The sequence below is a fragment of the Heterocephalus glaber genome, unplaced genomic scaffold (assembly GCF_053883595.1).
Source record: "Heterocephalus glaber isolate CG9 unplaced genomic scaffold, H.glaber_assembly_v1.0 deba00001662, whole genome shotgun sequence".
NCBI lineage: Eukaryota > Metazoa > Chordata > Mammalia > Rodentia > Bathyergidae > Heterocephalus > Heterocephalus glaber.
Window position 1 is genome coordinate 11,855,178 of NW_028258403.1, and position 24,977 is coordinate 11,880,154.

General features: G+C 35.4%; 1 protein-coding gene across 8 annotated transcripts in view; it reads left to right on the forward strand.

Annotated features, from left to right (window-relative positions):
* Nucleotides 1-17,406, forward strand: part of Scfd1 (sec1 family domain containing 1) — a 93,469-nt gene extending 76,063 nt beyond the window's left edge. For 7 of the 8 annotated variants that reach the window (XM_087197074.1, XM_087197070.1, XM_087197073.1 and 4 more), the window contains 6 exons: nucleotides 3,434-3,487; nucleotides 6,068-6,120; nucleotides 7,882-7,915; nucleotides 8,646-8,711; nucleotides 12,469-12,537; nucleotides 17,196-17,406. In XM_087197074.1, coding sequence (XP_087053200.1) covers nucleotides 3,434-3,487; nucleotides 6,068-6,120; nucleotides 7,882-7,915; nucleotides 8,646-8,711; nucleotides 12,469-12,537; nucleotides 17,196-17,219 — 300 coding nt within the window. In that variant the 3' untranslated portion in view covers nucleotides 17,220-17,406. The remainder of the gene's footprint in view (nucleotides 1-3,433; nucleotides 3,488-6,067; nucleotides 6,121-7,881; nucleotides 7,916-8,645; nucleotides 8,712-12,468; nucleotides 12,538-17,195) is intronic. The other variant, XR_015445756.1, reaches the window with a different exon arrangement.
* Nucleotides 17,407-24,977: the final 7,571 nt, after the last annotated feature.

Genomic DNA, 24,977 nt, shown 5'->3' on the forward strand with positions numbered 1-24,977 from the left:
TATCATATGGCAATTTTGAGATACATTATTTCATATAAATAGTCTGTAATGAGAAAGATTTAAAAGCTAACAAGGGTTAATCAGTTATCCAGATCAGTTGTTGTTGGGTTGTTTTTGTTTTTGTTTTTTGAGACAGGGTCTCACTGAGTTTCATTCTGGCCTTGAACTCACTATGTAGCCCAGGATGGCCTCAAACTCAGTGATCCTCCTGCCTCAGCCTCCCGAGTGCTGGGATTACTGGATTGAACTACCACACCCAGATCTGAATATTAAATGTTTTCCAAAAAATGAGGCTTTTTTCTGAACTTCCTCCAGTTTATCTTATGTTGTCTAGTATTATTTTATACTTTCTTTGCATTGTACTACTTCTTGATAAATTGAGTACAAAGAATTTTTCCCCATTTTTGGATTTTCCATAGCACTTGAATAAAATAGATTTCTAGTAGCCAGGCATGGTAGGTACAACATGCCTGTAATCCCAGCACTTGGGAGGCTGAAGGAGTATCACCTTGAATTCAAGGCTAGCCAGAAGTACATAGTGAGACCCTGTTTCAAAAACAAAACATCTAGGGGAATGGCTAATAGATAAAAGTATAGGCAAAATAAGATTATCCATGATTTTCTAATTATTGAAGCTGGGTGATAGAGAAGTAGTTGTATTAATCTTGTTTTGATTTTATTGGCACTATCATGCTATGATCTTGAGGGAAAAAATCACTGTATATTTTATGGTTTCATCGGTAGTATGAGTATTATACTCACTGTGTAGATACTCATCTGATTTATAATTTTAAAATTTTGGTAACAGATGATCCATCTCATTCCCACTCGTATCTTTATTTCACTGCCAACATCCCACCCTTTCTAGCATTAATATATAGTCCACATCCGCAGTGTCTGCACATTCTGTCTTGTTCTTTACTTGGCTAATAACAACCCTCTAGATGAGCATTGTTCTCCAGGAAGTCGATACAGTCCTTTTTCATCTCCAGGGCTCCGATAATCAGGACAGCAGCAATCCTGGTCCCAACCAGCATCAAAGTCAGAATAACATCTCAAGACCAGGAGTGCAGTGGGAAGTTAGAAATAGTAACCAGAGAGAAGTTGGCAGTGAGGTCAACAAGAAGAAATTCTAGGAGCTCCAAAGAAAAAAATGTCTGTTTTGGTTATAGAGCTGTATTACATTTGTGAGATGCTTTATTTTTCATTTTTGTGTGTATTTTATTTCACCTCTTTTTTAAGCAATTACACCATCAGAGATAAAGTTAACATTGTTTTAATCTAAAACTTTTTCAATGACAAATCATAAAACATAACTAAGGACATAAATGCAAGGTTTTGGGAAGTAGAATTCTCAATTTTTTTCCCAGATGAATTTCTAGTTCATATATTTGAAATTTGAACATGTTGTTTTAATGTGTATAGGTCTCTGAAATCTTTATCTCTAATGGTTGTCTACTGATAAAAATGTAGGTACTAGTTTAGTACAGTCATGTTACCCATTTTGCTTCTAAATTGCAATTTCCAAGAACAAAGAAAAGTATGATTGGGAATCTTTGAAACAGTGGATATTTAATTTGATTAAATTTCATTTATACCTTTTTTATTGAGGTACACAAAATTTGTTTCTAATGGCAAATACATTATTTGCTGATAAGAGAGAATTACATGGTTTTGTTAGGATGTTTTCAATTTCCTATTGTGTGAGGTGCTTCAATCCAGTTTTTTAATCAGTAAAAATTGATTAACCTCATATGTAATTTATTCTCAATATGCAATTGATTTTTAAAATTATTAACTCAAGCCTTCATTGAGGCAAAGAACAGCTAGGAAGAGTGTCAATTTGTGACAAAGCTCAGAAGCTGTTTAATTAGGTACTCTTTCTTACACTTTTAAATACATTATTTCCTTTATGTTTCTCTACACCTGAAGTTTCCTGTAGTCTCTGGTGACAGTCTGTGAGAATTGCATGGTATAGTAGTAGATGCTTTTAGACGATTATAAAGGCCAGGCAAAAACATAAGAATTGTGTCTGGGTTCTTGAATTTTTGAACAATTTTGTTTGAAAGAAATTTGTCTCAAGATAATGACAGCAAAAACTGCAAACTACTAAGATTAGGAAAATCTCATTTCTATGCTAACTGAAGATTTATCATAAAATATTGATTAAATTTCCATTTATTTTCACAAGTATAATGAAAGTAATTGTTTATCATATAAAATCTTTAATTTTTCTACATGTATAGTTTTAATAGTGTAATTCAGAAAGCTAAACAGAATTCAGTGCAGAGGATATTAAATTGTCAATTTTAGTAAAATCCTATAATTAAAGAATTTATTTCCACCTATTATGTTGCAAAATACTTCATCATCTGCTAGTATTATTTGGGAGAAATACATAATGGTAATAGTTTTCTCCTTTGGATAAAGAATTATTATATATTTTAATCTGCATCCTGTTATTCTTTAGAGAAATTTATAGATCAGATTTATTCTCAAATGAACAAAATTTTTATTAGAAACAAAACATAAAAGGTAAAATTTTGAGCCACCTTTTTATATTAATTCTAAAGAGTATGCAGGAAGTACAGTCAGCTTGAACAGCTGGTATTTGTATTTATATTTAAAAGTTTCCAGCCAACACTGATATCAGAGAATAATGAAATAGCCTTAATTTTACATGCCTGAGACTCTCTTGAAGGTTTTTATTTACTAATCTAGTAAAAGAGAAAACACATATTTTCTATCTGAGGAAAGCATCATTTTCCTTAGTTCTATTTTAGTTAAAATGTTTTATGACCTAAGAAAATGAAAATCCTTGTGAAATAGCAATGTGCTAGCTATAATTTTTGTAATAATCAGATTTAGTAATGTTGCTTTTGTTATGTGAAGTCTCCAAGATACAAAACTATTATTTCCAGAACATCTTGTACAGTTCACAAAGGAAATATCAGTTCAAAACAGGCAGAGTACTGTCCCAGTAGAAATACATTTTGAATTGACATAATAGTCATTTAGTAAATTTTCTGTATTCCATGTATTATTTTAGAAAGATGATAAAACTTGAATCTAATTTCATGTTTTTCACAAACGAAGTTACTGCATTTTTAAAGAAAACTTAGAGTCCATAAAAAACATTTGTTTTAAAACTGGGATTCTTACTTGATCAAAAGATTTAATTAAAAAACAAACATTTAACAAAGCAAAAAGCCCAAACATATTTCTACTAAAACCTGAATATTGAAAGGAGCTTTTCATTGAGAATTGTATTTGTCTATGGTAATTTGAATGTCAAGGGTATTTACATCTATAACATCTTTACCATTCACAGAATATGTAATCTTAGAGTGTGTTTAATTGAAAGATAAGCATATTTATCAAATAGATTGTTTTGTTACTCTAATATTTAACAAAATACTAATCTCTTCCACAGAATCTTCCTGTTACTCGTATTTTAGACAATCTCATGGAAATGAAGTCAAACCCTGTGAGTAGCATTTTACATTGAACTTGTAAATTATTGAGTCAAACTGACTAATATGAAAGATGATAAAGTAAACTTTAGTGTGTGATCTTAATCATAGTGGAGTATGTAAGAGAAAGGAAAGAATCCATGTTTTCAGAAATCCTTTTTTAACCATTATCACAGATAACTGGGAATTGATTTTCTCAGCTGCCAAAACCATTCTGTCCAGTTCTCACATTAAATGTAGATTACATCCTATATTTGTAATTAAATATAAAATATCCCATGGTATAAGTTTCTGTAAGTGAAAAATAACTAGTCCCCTTATTTGGTGTAGTGTAAAGATGACTAGTCTTATTTTAAGAAAATTAAACTTGGAGAGGAAAGCATAAAAATAATTTTTAAGTAAATATATTCAGATTACTAAATTCTCTTTGCTGACGATAATAAGAGAAATTGTCATCTGAATAAACAAATAAATAAATATTAACATTTACTTAAAGAATGGATTTCCAAGCTATCTGTTGACAACTGAAGAAAGGAACATAAAAAATCTTCCCAATCTGTTTCACAAAAAGTACTACCATGATACTATGGCAACCAGTAGGTGATTATCATCATAAGAGTGTAGAATCAAGCATCATGATCCCATCCCCATCAAAACCCTAGTTTTGGTTGATCTGAATCACCACAGACTTTGCAGTGCAGGCTTACAGTCCTAGACTTAAAAGAGAACAGAATCTTCAGCTTAATATGACTGTTTTGGTAATTGATAAAATTAATTATAACAGGAAATTAACAAAAACAAATTTTAAAATTCATTCCTGAGAAAACAAAGATACATATAATAAAACATCCCAAAAAGGCCAATTTCTATTATGAAAGTAATGGGAGAACTATGTGTATTGATAAGCTAACAAGGCCCAGATGCTTCTATGTGAGGATCAGTATAAATATGGTGATATTTAATAAAGTAATAGACTTTGTCACTGCAACCTGGAACATATGAGGAAGGGATTCTTCTTGAAAAGCCTCAGAAAGTATAAATTTATGACTGTCTTAGAGAATACAGCTTCATAAAAAGCAGTAAACTTCTGGATATTATCCCATACAATAATGGAATCACCGAATTCTAGAGTTTAAAGAAACTTAAGCCATTTTAACAGCGGAGAAGAGGCAACCAAGAGACATTGACTTCCCAAGTCACACTACTTATTAGCAGCAGAATTGGAACCAGAGACCTACTGCTTCTGTACTCCTGCCTGGTGCTCATTCCTCCAAACACATTTCTTCCACATTTCTCTGTCACAAATACATGGATGCCTAAATCATCTCACTCAAATGTTTCTCCACATTGTAAAAGTTCATTTATCAGTTCTCTTGACTTCATAACTGAAGATACATTACTACATACCTTTTAATTAATTAGAAAAATTAAACGTTTTCTGTTTAGAAAGCATTCCTCATTCATCTGCTCACTGAGGTAGCTCCCTGAACTCTTATGCCTTCCCTCTGCCCAGACAGGTTGATTTGAGGCACTGAGTGAGACTAGCCAAATGCTGAGGAGATTAGCAAAGTATACTGGGTTAGACCTGACAGGTAACTAAATGTATCGCATCCCAAATGCTTCAAAATGTTACAGTTTAATTTTTTGTTAAAATTTAATTTTAGATGCATTGGTATCACTTACCATATGTTAATTTCAATTCAATTAGGACAAATTAAAGCAGAACATAATAAATGTATCAAATAGGTTTCATCTTGCCTTGAAGTCTTCCTTGTGGTGTTTCCCTTGAGCCAAAGTGATGAAGGATTCTGACACTACATTTGGGTTTACTGAGACTGCTGTGACTGATTAAAGTAGCCACCATTGGGTGCAGGTCTAAATAGTAGAAACACATGTAGTATATTTGTTATTTATCAGGTTTTGGTGAGACCATTCATATGCCAGGGGGGAAAGATGAGTTTCTTTGGCTGATTCTTCTATGGAAGGAGAAGAGGGCAGAGTTTGGGAAGTAATTATATCAAATAGTAGAGCAGTACACTTTCCAGCTCCTTTACTATTAAGACATTTCCAATTTAATAGGCTGACTCTAATAAAAGTTTCAGATAAGAAAGACTGTGAACCTGTATTAAGTATTCTGTATAATCAATAAAATCATGGACTTATAAAGGTAAAATTATAAAACAAAAGTACTTAAAGTACATTAACTTTTTTCAAGAATATAAAATATGTTTTTGAGAACCATGGTGATTAAGAGCTTGGGCAGTGAAGTTGGACTCCCTGGGTTCAAATACTGGACTTCCCATACTTAACTAAATATATGACCTTAGAAAAATTACATAGCCTCCTCATACCCCAACTTGCCCATCTGAGAAATGGGATAATAGTAACCACCTGACTGACAGACTGGAGATTGAGGAATTTCATGTAAAGCAGTTAAGGTTTAGCACTTAATAACTGCACATTAAACTTTAGGGATGGTGGTTATACATTCTGCAAAATTGTTGGATTCCTTAACATAATACAATATGTCAGACAGTGACCTTCCAAAGAGAAATTCCATAGTCATTGTAAAGTCTGTTTCATTTTTTAAATAGGAAACTGATGACTATCGATATTTTGATCCCAAAATGCTGCGGGGCAGTGACAGGTAAGCAACTTTTGTCTTACATGATTTGTTATGGGATTTCCACCTAAGAATGAAATAATTGATTTTTATTACAAAGCAATACTGACTATTACTAAAATTTCAAACTACATAGAAAACTGGCTAAGGAAACAGTATGTATTCTAATCTCATCACTCAGAGATAATCACTGATAATTACACATAGTTTTTAATAGCACCATTTTATAAAGAAACAGTAATCAGCTAAATGTATTTCTGTACGTATACTTGGAAGGAAAACAAAATAGTGTGGGGGACAGAAATTTGGATAAGATGTGTTTTAAAATGAATATTCTTATTGGACCAAATGAAAGAAGCTTTATACTGTGTAACAGTGATTTACTTATTTTTAAATGTAATTAGTATGTGAAATCCAAGTCCCTGGGAACCATTAATATAAACACACTTTATGGCAATGAAACAGTCTATAAACTTCTGAATTTTAAGACAGACAAGGCATGGTGATATGAAAAAGCAGCCTCCAGGTTACAGAAGAAAGAATAGGTGGAATGGGCGGGGCAGATATCTCCTTGCCTATCCCTTAGTTTGGGATTTTTAGAACTTCATACTTGCTGTACCCCAAGCTTTCACATCATTGTGGGTAGTCAGGACACCTAACCTAGTTAATAGTTTATTAAACTGTTTTGTAACTTAGCTTGCCAGAAATGTTTTTGCATAAGAAGCTGCTAATAATATCCATAGTTGGTAATAGAATTTGACTGAATAAATTATGGAAAGGCAGAATGACTACCCAGTGACCCCCACTGGGTACAGGGGTGTTTTAGCAGTCATAAAAATTTTCTAAATTAGAGAATGATGATTGTACAACTCTATAAATACAGTAAAAACTATTCATTATACATGTCAAAACAGTGTTTTTGTATATCTGTTTTCCTATATTCATAATTCTCTAGCTTATATTATTTTCTCCCTTAACAAGTAGATATGCTTTGCTTTGTGGGAGCTAAGAAATTTTTAATCTTGAATTTAGCATCTGCATGATAGGAGAAATATTAGCATTGATGTGACAGATAAGCTCAGAGTTTCCTTTTAATAGAGACTTCTGAGCCATCCCATAGTTAAATTTTTGTTATTAATAACTAGCAATATTGTGCTACTTTAGTTTTACCTCTGCTCATCCTATGTGTACTCTCAGAGAAATTTAAAGTGTTCTAGAGGGAAGTTAACCACTTTGGAGGCACTTCGATCAGGTGGACTTCTAGCTACATCTATGGAGAATTTAGACCTCCTGTAGAAATGAGGAAAAATAGAAGAGCTATGTTTAGCCGCTGAACAATTAAGAAATTACACTAGCTCTTTCCTCTTAATGATTTTCAAAAATTACTTCTGTGGGCCGGGGATTTAGCTCAGTGGTTCCACCACCTGCCTTGCAAGCACAAGGACCCGAGTTCGAGCTCCGGTACCAAAAAATTTACCACATGAAATACCAGCTTCATCACTTCACATATGTCCACACTTCTACTCTTCCTCATGATAGCTGCTGTTCGAGCTTCTAAAACTATATTTCAGAATTTATAGATTGTCCCATTTCCTTTTAGACATTTCTTCTAGCTTCTTGCTCTGGGAAACTAAAGGACCCACCACCCTCCTCAGAGGGTAAAAGAATTACAAATACCTACCTACCTGTACTCACAAGTATTTGAGAGTGTGTATTTCCCATTTCTGTTCTACTTGTAATAAAAACCACAGGTGAAATTTTCAGTACAGTTTTTCTTCATTACAGCTCAGTTCCTAGAAACAAAAATCCATTCCAAGAGGTAAGGTTTGTATAAAAATTCTCTGCTCCTAGAAAAGAAAGATAAGGTAACGAAGCCATCTTGGATATATTTTTCATAAATATGACTTACGATTAGTATAGTGTAATCTTGATAAATTCAATTCTATACACCCAAGATTTTGTAAATTCTTAGCAAATATATTTTCCTGAATTTCTGTTTAAACTTACAGTATTTTAAGCTTTAAAATGATAAAATTAACTCACAGAAAAAGGATTACAATGAGAATTTTATGTGTTTGGACCTTCTAAAATTGTATTGCAAACATTGTAAAGATACCATGACTATAGTTTCATTTGAAATACAAAGAAGCTTCTCAGTAAAAGTAAATATTATATACTAAATAATATGTTGGAGATTATATAAATGCTAGGTTTTCTGATTTCCCATCTGTAATAAATATATGCAAATTTGAAAATGTCCTTTGAACAAAGCCATTTGGATTTGCTATTTATTTTCTATTACTTAATTGAATAATATAGTTAAGTTTCTTCTGAAGTGTCTGAAAAAATCTTTTTACTATTCAACAGACATTAAAATTTTAAACATATATACTTTTTAGAAATAAAGTTCTTAAGTAGCAGGTGCTTAGACTGCAGCTTGTGGCTAGGTAATATACTTAACTCAATTGGAGAATAGGTTCCAGTCTAAAATACATGGTGCTTTTCTATTCTTTCAACTTAACTATTTTTTTTTCTGTTTACAATTTTAGGCAATTGTTTTTGTGGTGGGAGGAGGCAACTACATTGAATATCAAAATCTTGTTGACTACATAAAGGTACATTTTAGCCTTATTATCCTATCCTTTGGTGATTTGACAGTTTTACATCTTTAGAGTACATTCTCTGGTGGCTATCTTGACCCTTATATAATTACTTTTCTATGTGGCAATTTAAAACTCGTGTATGTAGACCAGACATAGTCCACGTGCCTGTAGTCCCAGGTACTTGGGAGGCTCAGGTAGGATCACTTGAGCCCAGGAGTTTGTAGCCAGTCAGGGATAACAAAAATGTAACCAAAACATAAGAAGGAAATTGGATGTGGTGGCACATGCCTGTAATCCTCACTACACAGGCTGAATCAAGAGGATCACAAGTTCCAGAACAGCCTGCACAATTTAGCAAGACTCTGTCTCAAAATAAAAAAAAATTTAAAGGGAGGTGGAGGAGGTATAGCTCAGTGGTAGAGGACTTTCCTAGCATGTATGAGGCCTCTAGGTTCACATCCCCAGTACCAAAAAATAAATGAAGAATAAAGCATAGTTTGATGAACAAAAACATTTAAAATGTGGGAGCAGCAGAATTAGCTTGTTAGAGCAGCATTTTGTAATCTTCATTTATTCACTTAACATTAAATAATGCTCTTCACATCCTCACCTCACATAGTCACATAAGGCTTTAGTAGAGATTATGGTATAACCTTAAAAAAAACATACAGGCAAGCATCACAGAGTTCCAAAACTAATTAGTACAACTCCCAGTATCCTCTCAGTAGCCCAGGACATACTTCATCTTCCATGAACCATCGGTACATATGTAAGATACCATGGTATCTTGTGCAGGGAAGGGTTTAATACCCTTCTGGTGCCATAGTCAAAATGAGGCTACATGATCAGGCTCCAAAGCAGAAACCAAGAAAACATGATGGAAACCAGATGGCAGAACATCTCTGTAAACAATGACAAGCTAGTATAAGTTACCCCCCAGTAGTTTGATTCTAAACACAGAACTATGTTAATAGCTCTTTAGTACATTGTGCTTAGGTTTGGCCAAGGGTTCCCAGGGTTAAATACAGGGCTGCAACAGAAACACACATTTCGTACACTCCCACACTCAGTTAAGTGTTTTAATCATTTGCCAGTCTTCTTTCAGCATCTTTTACAATATTTATAGGATAGAAAAACAAGAATAAACACCAGAATACTAAGCATAAGTGTAAATATAACTTAAATACTGCAGTTTACCAGATATCACAGTGAAAACCTATTCTTAATCATGCACAAGTTTGACAACTATTAGAAAGTTGAATTTTGTGAAATAGATTAATTGATTCAGTGTTACAATTAGTTATTACTTAAACCTAGTTCTGTCTGGTCACTCACCTTCCATCAGAAGAACATTTTGTAGGAGTTTTATTCAGTTTCCTAATGTGTTTTCTTTCATATCTATGATAGCAGGATTGTACCAAACAGCAATTGCATTACAATTTAGATTATGATCATTATTAAATTAGATTTACAGATTTTTTTTTCACCTTTCCCAAAAAAATCAGCATTGCTGTTGTAGTGTTTTCATAAATGCCTTTTAGATCCATTAAATTTTGAGTAGCTACTAAGCCCCCTGCCTTGATTTTTCAAAGAGGATTTTTAATCTCTTTAATCGTATTTTTTCCTTCTAAATAATCTTAGTCTTTTCTCTGCCATCCAGTCTGATTCAGGAGAAACTGAACTAGTAAGGCTGTGCCGGCTTCCTCACATCGTTAGGAACCCATGCCAGTACAAACTTACAATGTGAAACAAATAATGTGGCCCTGGATTTATACTAGTCCCTGACACAATGGGCAAGTGCCACTTTTTGTTGGAATGACAAAATGCCACCATATTCCTGATTTATTAAGTAATTATATTAATATGATTTCTAATTTAACTGCTTATTTGTTATAACTCGAAGGTAGTTCGTAAAGTTGACTTTTACCAAAGCATTTTCTGTGCTGATATTGATAACCAAACATATTGAGAATTTGACTTAAAATCACTGCAGCATATTCTTTGTGTTAGATGACCATTCAAGGACATAGTTAATATAATTTCACATCAAATCAGTGTATCGGTACATTTCATAAAGTTCAGTCTTTATGGAGGGGAGGAAGTAAAGGGGCTGTCACACGTGCATGATTATGAACAAATTCATACTGGAATATTTGGTAAACTACAGTGCTTAAAATTATACCTTATTGGATGATGTAAATGATTCGAATTTTGATGTTCCTTGTTTTTCTGTTCTGCAAATATAAGAGATACAAGAAGAAGAATAATGATGGATAATTTGATTAACAAAGCTTGTCCAAGCTAGTGAGGGAGGACGAGTGACTGTACAATAGAGGATTAATCTCAGATGGTCTATTGCAACCCTTGGTCTGTTGGTTATTTCTAAAAATTAAGGAAATACGGTGCTGACATTTGGCCAAACCTGAACGAAATGTACTTACTAATAATGAATCTAGTTCTCTCCTAGGGTCCAAGATAGATTGGGGGCAACTTAACACTAGCTTTAATAGACATGTAAAGGTTGATACTTTGCCAGTTTTCTGTCATGTTCTCTTGGTTTTTGCTGTTGAAGATAGCATGTTACCTGCTTTTTGCCTCCGTGACCAGAGAGGTATAAAAGACTTCTCCCTGAACAAGACTAGGGGTCCCCTGAGACCACTGTATTGTATCCAGCTGAAAATGAAATGCATTCTGTGCTACTAAGATCCTGAGAGCTGACTTACAAGTTTGGACCTCTCTAAGGCTTCTGTGATTTCTTTCTCTATATATACCATAATCTCTACCTTGACTAATGGTTCATGTGAGTATATGCTGTGTAGCCTCAAGAATCCCAATTATAATGACCCTGTGTAGTTGTTGCAATACCATCTCATTATTTAAATGTGACTCATGTTTTATTTGTTCAAGACATTTTTTTTCCAATGATAATCAGTGATGTTTATTCATTTTATACATCACAGAAATGTCCTCTTGTGTTACAAAGCCATCATTCTTATGTTCTTCATGAATTATCAAATTACTTTATGGAATAATATATACTTACATTATAAACGAATTCTCAGCCAGGCATGGTAGCACACATCTGTAATCCCAGCACTCTGAAGACTGAGGCAGGAGGATCACCAACAAGTTTGAGGCCAGCCTGGGTTAGTGAGTTCAAGGCCAGTCTGAACTACAGCGTGAAACCTTGTCTCTTGAATTTTCCTTCAGGCTTACAATAAAGAATTTCAGCATAAAGAACTTAACAAATTCTAGTGAAGAAGTTTGACTTGTCATTGAGTTCCAGCATTCTGTCAGTCAGAAATAAGATTCATACAGTTACAATATGGAATAGGATATATTCACATATACCGTGTTACACAAGATTAAAAAGACAGTCCATTCTGCAGCATTATATTCTACTTTCAGCCTAATAACTGTCTTTAAGTAGCACAGAGCCTACAATGGAAAAATATTGGTCTAAGATTTTACAGATAATTAATTGTTGCCCACGTGAAATGTGATAATTCTCACATTCTTTTTATGTAAGAAACAGCCCCAATAGTGTGTCAAAATGTATTAATTTTTGAAAAGGCATTTTATGCCTGTTTCACCACTTTATTCTTTATTTCATGTAATTTTAAGATACACATGTACACCAAAATCCACCACCCAAAAAAAAGACTTTTAAGAGTAGCCCTCCCAAAACAAAAAAATGTCCTAGCAGGTTAGGAATATTGAAAACATTTCTTGTTACTTGCATCTGAGTTCTGTCTCTTGACTTTTGCAGGGGAAGCAAGGCAAACACATTTTGTATGGCTGCAGTGAGCTTTTCAATGCTACGCAATTCATGAGACAGGTAAAGTGCACCTTTTCAATCTGTTCTTTTGAGATAATCCAAGTCACTGTGGATAGTTTTCTAAAGAGAGGAGGAGCCTTTATTCATCCAAAACAGCTAAAATCAAAAGCCATACAGATGTTTAAGTTTTTCCATCTAACATTATTTTCCTTATCACAGTTCTTTAAAGTTGAAGTAATAAAGTCAATTAGGCAAGATTGAATTCAGCATTTCCTTGTATACTGTTCACATGTCTTCACTTTGCCACACATTATATATGTAACTTTATTGAGCAATAGTATGTTCTCAGTTGATACACTAACATTATATTTACCTTGAAAATTGATGACAGCAGTAGCTGAGGTGTGTTTATACAATTGTGTCTGTACTGTCCTTTTAGAGTCATTCTCACTAATGTTCTCCGTTAATTACATTGATCTTAACTTTCTTAACTAGGATGTTCAGTACCCTGACCAGTAATGTCTACTCACTACCATAAAAATCATAACTCCACCATCTACTTTTGGTATAGGGGATCAAACTCAGGTCCTTGCACTTGCGAGGCAGGTGGTGGAACCACTGAGCTAAATCCCCAGCCTCCATCATCTACTTTTAACAATCATCTGGCATTGATTTTCCAGCACTTCCTTACCCTAATGTGGTTGATACATTTTTTAATCAATTTAATTTGGTGAGAAAAGTTCATGGAAAATGTGCAGGTGTTCACTGCAAATTCTCTTTTAAGTGTTCTCCTGTACTTGCTTTATATCTATCACAATCTATTAATTGCTCCAACTTTATTTCAAAGTATATTATAACAATGCCAGTGTCATTAGCTAAAGTTCATTTTTTGTGTTTAATCCTTCTCAGGGGTAAAATTTTCAATGAAATATATAAATTCTTAAGTGTACTTTAAGTCTTGTCAGATGTAATTTCTTGAGTACCCCAAACCCCTATCAAGAGTGTTCCATTACCCCAGAAAGCTCTTACAACCTTTTCCCAGTCAGTCCCTACCCAAATCCTATCTTGATATTTTTCCACTATTGGTTAGTTTTATCTGTTTTAAACCATCATAGAAATGGCACTTTTTTCCTTTGTTAGGCTAACCAATGAATCTCAATTTTCTTCCTCTTTTTAATGAATCAGATGTTGTCTTGTTATTTTTCTCAATTTTTTTTTCTATTTCATTGATTTCTACCTTTTATTATGTCTTTCATTCTAATTTTTCCTAGCTTCCTAATTTGGAAGCTCACTTATTAATTGTAATTCTTTCCTAAAATAACCATTTAAAACAGTAAATGTCCTTCCAGATATTTCATTGGCATTCAACAAATTTGTGTATGTTAAATTATCATTCAGTTTGAAATATTTTGTAATTTTCTTTGTGATCTGTTCTTTAGACCAAGTATAATTTTTAGGTCTATTATTGTTAAACATTCCCACATGTTTTCTAGATGCCTAATTCTTAGCTTTCTTGTAGTCATACAGTATACTTTACATAATTTCACTGTTTTAAAATCTATTGAAATTTCTTTTATGGCCCAGCATATGGTCTCTCTAGCTTAACAGTCCGTGTGCACTTAAAAAATTATCTTCTGCAGAAGTCGGGTGTAGAGTTCCATAAATAATCATTTTGGTCAGGCTGATAGGATGGCCCAAATTCTCTGTCTTTATTGGCTTTGGGGGGAAGTTTTGTTTGTTTTTCAGTGAGAGATCTACTCTATAATCTGCTGAAGAGTGACATTAAAATTGCCAACTAGGATTATGGAATTCTTTTTCCCTTTAGTTCTATTAATTTTTCTGCTCTTTGTATTTGGAGCTATTATTAGGAATGAACACATACATGATTCATCATCTCCCAAAGGGACATTTATCATTATTCAGTACAGTATTCCTCTAGAAATCTGGTAATCTCCTTTGTCTTGAAGCCTACTTTACCTGATATTACTGTGGCCTCTCTAGCCTCTTATACTTACTGTTTGCATGTTATAACTTTCTCCATCTATTTACTTCAATTTTTAAAGAGTTTATCATATAGGCAATACATGTTTGGATTTTCTTAATCATTCTTATAGTAACTGCCTTTATCTGGAGTCTTTGATCTATTGCCCTCTAATGTAATTACTGATTTGAGTTATGTCTGTCATTTTACTTTATTTAGTCTCTTGTTTGAGGTTCATCTGTTCTTTCTTTGGATTTTTGAGAACTTTAGAATTAATTCATCCACAGATTGTTTAGCTATATCTCTGCATTATTAATTCAGCAGTTGCAGTAAGTGTGGAAATCCTGCAACTTTATGGACTGAACTCTTGGTGTTTGTGTTGTGATTATCACACATTTCACATATACCCTCATTTTTGCTTCAAACAACCATCTGTATCATAAAGACACAAATCCTTTGCTTTTACACAAACGTTTGATTTTCCATGCCCTTCATGTCTATTTCCAGTAAGTTTTAGTTTCTGTTGACAGAAAAACATCTTTTAGCATTTATCATAGCTCAGATTTGCTAGTGAGTTTTCCTAATTTCCTTTTATATAAAAATGTCTATTTCACCTTTATTCTTAAATGGTTTTTTTTTCCTCTAAAGACTTCTAGACTGACAGTTTTTCAATACTTTAAACATACTTTACTGTCTTCTGGCTTCCTTTTTTTGTGATAGTAGTCATTCAAATTCACTATAACTAATATACCATTTCTTTGTCTTATATCCAGGTTTTCGTTCAAGATTATAATGTGTCTTTGTATGCTTTTTTGTGAATTTATATTGCTTGGGGAACACTTGAGGTTTCTATATCTTTATCAAATTTGGGGGATTTTCAGTCGTTACTTCTTTAAATATTTTTATATTCAATTTTCTCTCTCCATTTTGGACTTCATTTACATACATGCACCACATAATTATGTTTTGGTTTACCACAGATCATATACAGTGATGGTTCCATACAATTATAATAGAGCTGAAAAATTCCTATCACTTGATGTTGAAACCATTATAATGCAGTGTGTTGTGTATCTCAGGTGCTACTGGTATAAACAAATCTGTTGCTCTCCCTGCCATTCATGTAAAAACTACAGCACATATGGTTATGTATAATACACAATACTCAATAAATTCGTTAAAATTATGATGTACAATGTTTATAAAATCTACAATAATGTCCTCAAACTTCATACACATTCACTATCTTACCCAAAGCAACTTCTAGTCTTGCAAGCTAACTCTATACAGGAATACTATTTTTATACTACCTTTAGTATACTTTTTCTATTTTCAGTATAAAAATACTTAACTATTGTTACAGTTGCCTACAATATTCAATATATAATGTGCTGCATAAGTTTGTAACCTAGGAGCAATGGCTATACCATATGACCTAGATATGCCATAGGTGATACTGTTGAGGCTTATCTAAGTTCACACTGGTGTTGCATAATGATGAAATCACCCAACCTTAAATTTCTCAAAATGTATCTCTATCATTAAGTAACATATAACTGTATATTTGATTTCTATATTGTTCCACAAATTCCTGAGGATACTGTTATTTTCTCTGCTGATATTTATCTTTTCGTTCCTTGGGAATGTATTTTCCATTACTTCATTGAAAATACTTATAAGCTTGTTTTAAACCTTGTTAATTATAAACATGGGTGCTCTCCCTCCCAGTCACCATTGGTTATCTCTATAGAACAGGCCACATTTTCCTTTTTCTTCATATATTAACAAATTTTACATTGCATCCTCAGCGTTATAGATGTTATGTTTTGGAGACTGAATTCCTTTTCTCTAGAGTGTTGTTTAGGACTTGTTAGGCAATTGCCTTGATTAGACTCCAACTTCAAAATGTTTTTTGAGCAACAGCTCAAATATCACTTTCCAGTCTCACCCATTCTTGAGTGGTTCAGGGTTTTATGATAAATTTAGAAAAAAATCTGTACACAAAATTTAAGTCTCCTTCACTCTGTCCTTCCTTTCCAAGACCCCTCCACCCTTCCAGTTGTTGCCTTAAGCACTCTCCTCTGATTCTTCAGACAAGACGGCAAATTTTCTGTCACAGTTCCAGATGCCCAGTATAACACCACCTGCCCTGTTTTCAGACCAAGAGCACAGAGCCAGGCAGTCACCCAGTGCTCTGCCCTCCTTCCAAGTGTGACTCTTCTGTAGAAGCTGCTTGCTGTCAGCTGCTCTTCATTGCCGTGGATTGTTGACTTTTGCATTTTATTTAAAGTTTATATTGCTTTCTCTGGAAAAGTTGCTCCAGTAGGAGTTTACCCAGCCTTCCAGAAATAAAAGCCTTTTCTTCATTTAATGATGTTTTAGAAATATAAATGTTTGAAGAAAACAGCTGGGGAATTTAGCTCAGTGGTTCTGCTGCTTGCCTCGCAAGCACAAGGCCTCAAGTTCGATCCCGGGTAACAAAAACAAAAAACTATCCACAGTGAAGTTACTTAAGACAATTCTCTCTACATTTTCCTACTGAGTTAGTACTAATTTCTTCCCAGGGTTTGGGGTTTTTAATTATTTAATTAAATTAAAATTATCCTAGGAAAGTAATAAATGAAAAAGGAAGCCTAAATTTTACCGTGAAAAAAAGTGAATTTCTTAGGTTATCTACAAATATGCTTAAATATATAAGCTTTTAGAAATTCATATGTATAATTTTGTTTTGTTCTAGCTATCACAACTTGGACAGAAATAACACAGAAGAACCTAAATATGAGAATCTACTTGGAACTTGGATAAATGTAAAAAGTCAAAAGAGCTAGATATTTCCCTCTCCATAACAATGTTCTAATAGTGAAACTCAGATTTATTAATTTTTAAGGAAATTCTGTACTTAATATAATGTATACTGATCAAAAGAATAAACCATTTCAGAAATATAACTGTAACATTGTTCTTGCTCCTGTTATATTTGACAAATGAAAAAGTACTTTAAAGCTATAACTCAGTGGTGGCGAACCTGTGGCATGTGTGCCATAGTGGACTGACTGTTATCATTGAAAGCTCTGAAAGGTTCACCATCACTGCTCTATCTGATCATAATATTACAATATTAATATAGCTAATAGGTTATGGTTGAAACTGGTGAACGTTTAAGGTTATCTTACACAAATATTAATAATCTCATGAATTCCCTACATACATACATTTTAATCATAAAACTACTTTCCCATAGTTTATTAGTTTCCTAAATTGCTTCTAGATTTTAAGTGGAGATTTTAAAACTACTTTAATAAATCTTTTCCCTTTCTAGCACATCCATGTATGTTCCTGAATAAAATTTCTCTTTTATCTAATGTTGACAGAACGAAACTAACAAAATTTAGAATGGAAAAATACAAAACAGTCATCACATAAAGTTCTAAATAGTAAAATTAAGTGTTAAATTTGATTCTAAGCTTCTTCATATGTAGCACTAACAAGGAAATTTTTTTTTTTCAGTACCAGGGATCGAACTCAGGACCTTGAGCTTGCAAGGCAAGCGTGGTGCCACTGAGCTAAATCCCCAGCCCATAACAAGGAATTTTGATCAATCATGCATTCATTAATTCATTTTAATACAGGCACAAATAAGTAATTGAGTTATTAAAGTTTTTTAGCACCAATAATTATAACCTGGATTAACTTACATGAAATGTAATGAAACATATACATTGGGTTACAAAGGAAAGATTCTATGGAGATGTGTTCAGAACACGCACAGAATTTGAAAGCATAATAAGTAAACTTTACCTAACTAACTACTGTAAGCCTGCAATCAACAGTTAGTGAGCATACAATTATTTGAAGTAAATATATGGAACATTTTAGAAATATGATCTTCCCTTCAGGAAAATCAAATGATTGAAATAATTTTGAGCATCTTCACATCATCATTGAAGTCAGAAATCAGCAACAGATTTCCAGTCCAAAAGCCTGTGTTGGAAAAGAGAGACATAGTTCTACATAACCTATTAGGTTACAAATTAGAAAATATTTTTAAATGAATAGCCAGTCACAAAAATACTACATATTAAAATGTGTTGATACAACTAATGGAGAGTTTAAGACACATTAAAGTTCAAAAGAAAAATTTTAAGGTTGAAAAGTAAGTATATACTGTGGTTTGGATGTGGATTATCCCCAGAGGATTCATGTGCTAGAAGCCAGACCCTCCCTCTCGTGATTCTGAGACCTCTGGATCCTCTGGTGATACTGAGAGGTGATGGGACCTTTAAGAATGGAACTGGTCAGTGGCGCCCTTAGGGGAACTGCCCTAAGAAGGAACTAAGTTACTTCTTATGAGAGCCCTGCTTAGTTCTCACAAGAGGATTGTTTAAAAAGGGACAGCCTGACCCCTGAATTGCTCCTCTGGCTTCCCCTCACCACGTGACAACTCCTTCTCACACACGCCTGCCTTTGATGCCATCTCTAATGAGGCCTTCAGAGCAAAGCCAGTGCCAGTACCAACACCATGCCCTTGAATGTCTAAACCTATGAGTCCTAAATGAGCCTTTTTGCTTTTTAAGAACCTATCCTCAGGTATTACATGATAGTAGCAGAAACAGACTAATACAATATCCACTATGAGATGTAAGAAAACTAATAAAATCAATGTGCAAAAAGTGGAAAAGTGAAATAAAAAGGAGAAATTGATGAAACAGAATCAGTGGTAATCTTATGGACTGAATTGTTCCCCCAAAATTTATATGTGAAAGCTGTACCCCCTCCCATGTAACTGTATTTACAGATAGGGCCTCCAAGAAGGTAATTAACATTAAATGAGGGCAAAGAAGTGGGGCATTAATCATATGGGACTGGTAGTAAGAGGAAGAAACTTCAGAGAGCTCTGCCTTTCTCCACATGTACACAGAGGAAAGGCCATGTAAGGACACAGCCAGAAGGTGGACATCTACAAGCCAGGAAGAGAAGCTTCATCAGGAGCCACAGTGTTGGCACCTTGATCCTGGACTTCCATCCTCCAGAAAGGAGAGAAAATAAGTGTTCTTTAAGCAACCAGTCTGTAGTAGCTTGTTATGGGAACCTGAGTTGAAGAATACAGAAAAGAATAAACTTCTAGTAGAACTAATGAAGAAAAAGAAAGTAATAAGACACAAAACCCCAATATTAAATGATAAAAGGGACATTCCTAATAGTATTGCAGGCATCAAATAACTACCACGGAATCACTGCTTTTAGCCAAGTTGGAACAAGGTTTACCTTCCCACTAAAAGTAATTTTAAAATTGGATAAAATATTTGAAACAACAGACCTTAAGATGCTAGACTGCAAGAAAGATTATGGTCCTTAAATGAACAGATTTCTAGGATTGCCTGGACCGAAGTACAACAACAGAGAGCCCAAGTAGAAACTGCTGTCTCCCTTAGTTGGGGAGACCATTCTGGGTGTCAAGGAAGATGACCAGCTTTCCAGGGACACTGCCATGCAGGAAAGAGCTACACAGAACTCTGGAGCTCAGCACAGGGTCCTCTTTTATTCAGTGGAGTACTTTTAAGTGTATGCAAGGGAAGAAATTACCTGAGGCTAGAGAAAGAACCATCCACAACAATTAGGGAACAATCCTCAGAGCCACCATAATCCAGGAACCAAAGAGTAGAGAAAAACTAAAACTTCACATAGAAATACAGACACACATACACACATACATTTTGCCTTAAAAATGAAATGAGAAAAGCAATGGTGTGGTCCTACCTAACAAAGCTCAAGGGCAATGCCCCCAAAGATCAAACTTTTTAAAGTAACAAACATATCCCAAATCAAAGCTCAAGAATGTAGGTATATTCTTATTAAAATATCCAGCACCCAACAAAGTGAAATTTGAATTTGAAATTAAAATCAGAAATGCAAAGCAATAGAAAATTTGAACCTATAAAGAGGATAAAAAGTCTATTTAAACATGACCAAATATGTCATAGATGCTATAATTAGTAGATGAGGACATTACTTACAACAGTTCCATATGTTCAAGAAACAAAAACTAAACTTTAGTAGAAGCATGAAGGATTAAAGATGCATTTCGAACTTCTAAAGACAAAACCTACAATGTCTGTATTCACTATTAGTGCTGCAATAAAGTACCACAAATTTGGTGGCTTGAAGCACCATAAACTTACTATCTTTTTCTGGAAGTCAGAAATCCAAATGAGTCTCAGTGCAGTTAAACCGGAAAATGGGCAGGGCTGCCTGCCTTTCCATCTTCTAGGGGTGCAGTCATCCTTGGCTTACAGCCCCTTGACCAGTCGAGTCTTTGTCACATCATATCACTCTGCCACCGTTTCTCCCTCCTTCCATGTGTTAAGAACCTTTGTGATTATTCTGGGCCTACAGACTAATCTAGGATAATCTCTTTATAGCACTCCACCCAAAATCAATAGCACTCTTTTCAAGTGCATTCAGGACATTGACTAAAATATACCGTATTCTGAAACTTTAAAAAGGTCTCAGTGAATTTTAAATTACCTCACATTTTAAAATAAGAAATCAGTGGCAGAAATCTGGAACATAGTTGTCACAAGATGGCTCCCCAGAAAGCAGATCCAGACAGAGATGGCCATGCTGACTGGGGAGTGTTTGGGGGGTCAGCACCCTGGGGAGAAGGAAGACTCTGTCACCACCAAGGTCCAGCTGACCCTCAAACACTAAAACAAAGACAGCGTTTCTGAATTGTGAAGATGTGGATCCTTCATACCCTTTGCCTAGAAGTAACTGGAACAGGTTGCCCCTCAAAAACCAGGTATCCCTTTGGGCTATTTCTGGCTGAGGACAATTCCCTAAGAAGGGGAATTTGACAAGCCATAGAACAAAAAGTGTATGATCCACTGTGTACCTTGGTTGAGTGCAACAAGGAAAGGAAGGGAAGTAAAGAATTACCTCAGTGAAGAGAAGGGGTGGGATCATGCTCACCCCACCTTCCCTACAAAGCAAAGGCCATGTCATCTCAAAGTGACCAAAGCTGTTCATACCCAGAGCTTCAGGAAAGAATGTTACATAGAGACCATGAGGCTAATTTAAGTGTTAAGCTACTAAAGAGTTAAAGCAATATCCCCGTTTCCTCAGTAATGGAAATGTTAATACCTCAACTACAATGCTACCCCCAATTCACAAACTTAGTTCTTTCCATGATGCTGGTCCCAAACTGAATTGGATGAGAACTAAATCAAATTTCCCCATAAAGTCAACATTGAACCTAACCATTGAATTTGATTCAGTTCTTGTCCAATTCAGTTTGGGATCAGAATTGTGGAAAGAATTAAGCTCATGAATTGAGTACCACTGTATTTAACATCAGTTCAGAAAATCTTTATTGGGTGAAAACTATGCAAAAGGCAAAAGGTCTCTTCATTTGGAAAGAAAGAGACATATCAATAAATACAATCTTTTTCAAGGTTACCTTAAGTTCACATAAACAGTTTGGTAGATATTTTTAAAAGGCATTCCTGGGACCTACAAGGTTTTTGATTCTTTTTTAAAAATGTGTCAATGGGGAAACTTTGGCGCCTCAGACTGTCCACAGCTTAGTCCTGTCTGTCCTAGAGTGGGTTACCCAGTATGGCCACCCCCAGTATCGCTGCTCTTCAGGCTGGTGGGTCAAGGAACCTGTACTAGTAAGCCCACAGTTTGGCTAATTCAGAAATCTGCCTCCTAAGGGTGATTCTCCTCAGAACTGATTCGTGCTCTGGGAAAGTTCAGTTCGGATGGAGGTCAATAGGAAAGGAAACTGCTCTGCCAGGTAAATTTTAGAAAAGTTTTATCAAGAAAGGCCCAAAGGGCCGGGGATTTAGCTCAGTGGCTCTGCCACCTGCCTCGCAAGTGCAAGGACCTGAGTTCAGTCCCCAGTACCAAGAAAAATAAAAAAGAAAGAAAGTCTCAAAATGGTGGAGCAGTGAGTGGCAGGAACTCAGCTTCTCCGGGACAAAGGGTCTAGAATCTAGAAAACATTGACTTGGAGAGGAATTGAAATGACTAGAGGTTACCCGGGAACCACAAGGGAACTGACCAAGGAGAAGAAAACAGGATTAAATGACAGAGAAGAAATAGAGCACACTGCGGAGGTGAGACCACGCGGCGCTGCTAACACTGGCTGGCTAGCCCCCAGCCCAAGAATTACACTGGGGCTGAAAGACTCATCAACAGTTAGAACCAGCAAGGAAAACATGGGACACTGCTTCCAGAGTGGCCTTCCATAGTTAATAGTTGATGAGTGACCTCGGTACAGTGCCTGCAGCCACAATCACAGACCAAGAGCTGAACGGGACACCACTGTAGGGAATAGCTGAGTGTTTGAACCTGGGTTCCAATGCACTCCCCTGACCCAAACCACACTGCACACAGCCAAGTTTCCAGAGTGGATGAGGGAAAGACAGCCACAGGAGACAGCCAGCAGTTGGAGAGCAGACTGGGGGGAGTCCCACTGAGGGGCAGGAGCTGGTGAACATGCGCCCAGCTCCTGCAGTCAGAGGCAAAGTACAGGCCGCGTTACACAGGATTGCAAGCTCACATGGGCACTGTGTTCTCACTATAAGCAGATCTCTACATCCAGCACCGTTCTGGGGGTGGACTGCCGCCTTAGACTTCCAACACAGACAGACACACATCCTCACTTGAGCTCTGATTCTTAGCCCTAGGCTGAGGAGAAGAGCCACGCATCCAAAACAAAAGAAAATTTTCTTTTATTATTCTTTGATTGTATTTTTTCATTTATTTTTAATTTTCTTGTTATTCTTTGCTGTTTCCTCCTGTATATTCCCCCTCCACATTTAGTCCATTATTTTACCCTTTTTTCTCTTATAACTGTTTGTGTATGTGTGCTTCCCTTCCTCTAGCCTTTTTTCTCCCAGTACAGTTTACAGAGGGTAAGGGAATCCTCCCTTGTCACTTTATATCCCTCCTATTTTTATCTATATCTGTTGCCTGACTTCTTTCTCCTGTGTCTTATTCATTCTTAGTTTTTCTTTCCTCTCCCCCTTTTCATTTGTCTCCCCTTAACTTCTACTCTAATATTTATGTCAGTCATGGAATCTTCTCCCATCCCTATTTCTCACTACCAATTTTGTACCCAGTTTTCCCTTTTATCCCCTTCTAAATATATTGATACCCTTACTATCATTAGGGTTTTTTTGCCCTTCCTGTTTCTTCCTTCCCAGACTTAAAAATTTATCATTTGGCTGGTGTTCTCATGTTGTCTTGATGTGCACCTCTTATCACAAGTATCTGGGGCACAAGCAGAAGATTTTTATTTTTATTTTTTCTCTTCTCTTATCCCCTCTGGAATTACCCAGCCCCCAACCCCCCTGGGGTTTAAATAACTGATTTTATAAAATTACTGTTGAATGCTGTTTTCCACCATTAGAGGACACAAAGCCTTCACATTTAGGCCACACTAATTATGGGTCAAGACTTGAAAACCGAGTCTCATGGTATGTTATATCTCAGCTAGCCCAGATAGATACAACTGTAATGAATTAGCCTGTGGCTACTATAGCTGCTTTACTGGCATAGGAATAATCCTGACTCAGTGGACAATTTCATGCTAGTAAATCTCCCAAATCCACCATCACACCCAGGGAGAGGGACACCAACAGCTCTTAACCCAAGAACTCAGACTGGATCAGACTCTGGAAGAATGTTTGCAACCTGGCAAAAAGAAGTCCAGAGTGCAAGTTAGCTTCAGTATTACAGTAGAAGGATCCAAGGAGTTATTGGGATGGGAGCACTCAGACTCTCTGGCAAGAAGCTACTTAGGAATCACATATACAATGTCTCCTTAGAATATCTAATCTGTGTTCTCATTAGACATCTTACAGGTTTAAGTTTTTGTATATTTCTTGATTTATTTGTTAATATGGGGCTAGGCTATGTTCTTTAATGGTTTTCTGTGTTTGTTAGGTTGTTACCTTTGTGTATTTGTTCTTTCATTGGCTCTGATTTAATAGGTGTCAAGGTTCTCTCCCTTGTCTCAGCTCCCAATCTAGTTTCTTCACCTCAAACCCCTGAGACAATATTAACATATTTCTTTATTCTTTTTTCAAACACACAAACTCCTCCCAAGTTTTAAAATTCCCCCATACTTGGCTCCCTCACTGTTACAGGTTATATCTAGATGTCCCCAAAGAGCCTCAAGTGGTCATAGGTGGTTCCGCGGTGGATGGATCTAGGGTGGGTGATTCTGGGATTAATGATATGTGTTTGCTAAATTAATCCACTGACTGGTTTGATGTAGTTCTGGGCGTGGATAATGGGAAGGCCCACTCTGGGTGTGGGTGGCACCACCCAAAGGATGGGTAGCCTGGATGGATATAAAGGGATACAAAGAAGGTGGTCCTGTTTCTGCTGATGCTGCTGGCTTATTTGCTATCTCCTGCCTGCTTGCCATGGATTAGTTATCCTTGGTGATGCCCCTCTGCCATGCCACCCTGCCTTGGAGCCAGGTGACTATAGACTGAAACCAGTAAAA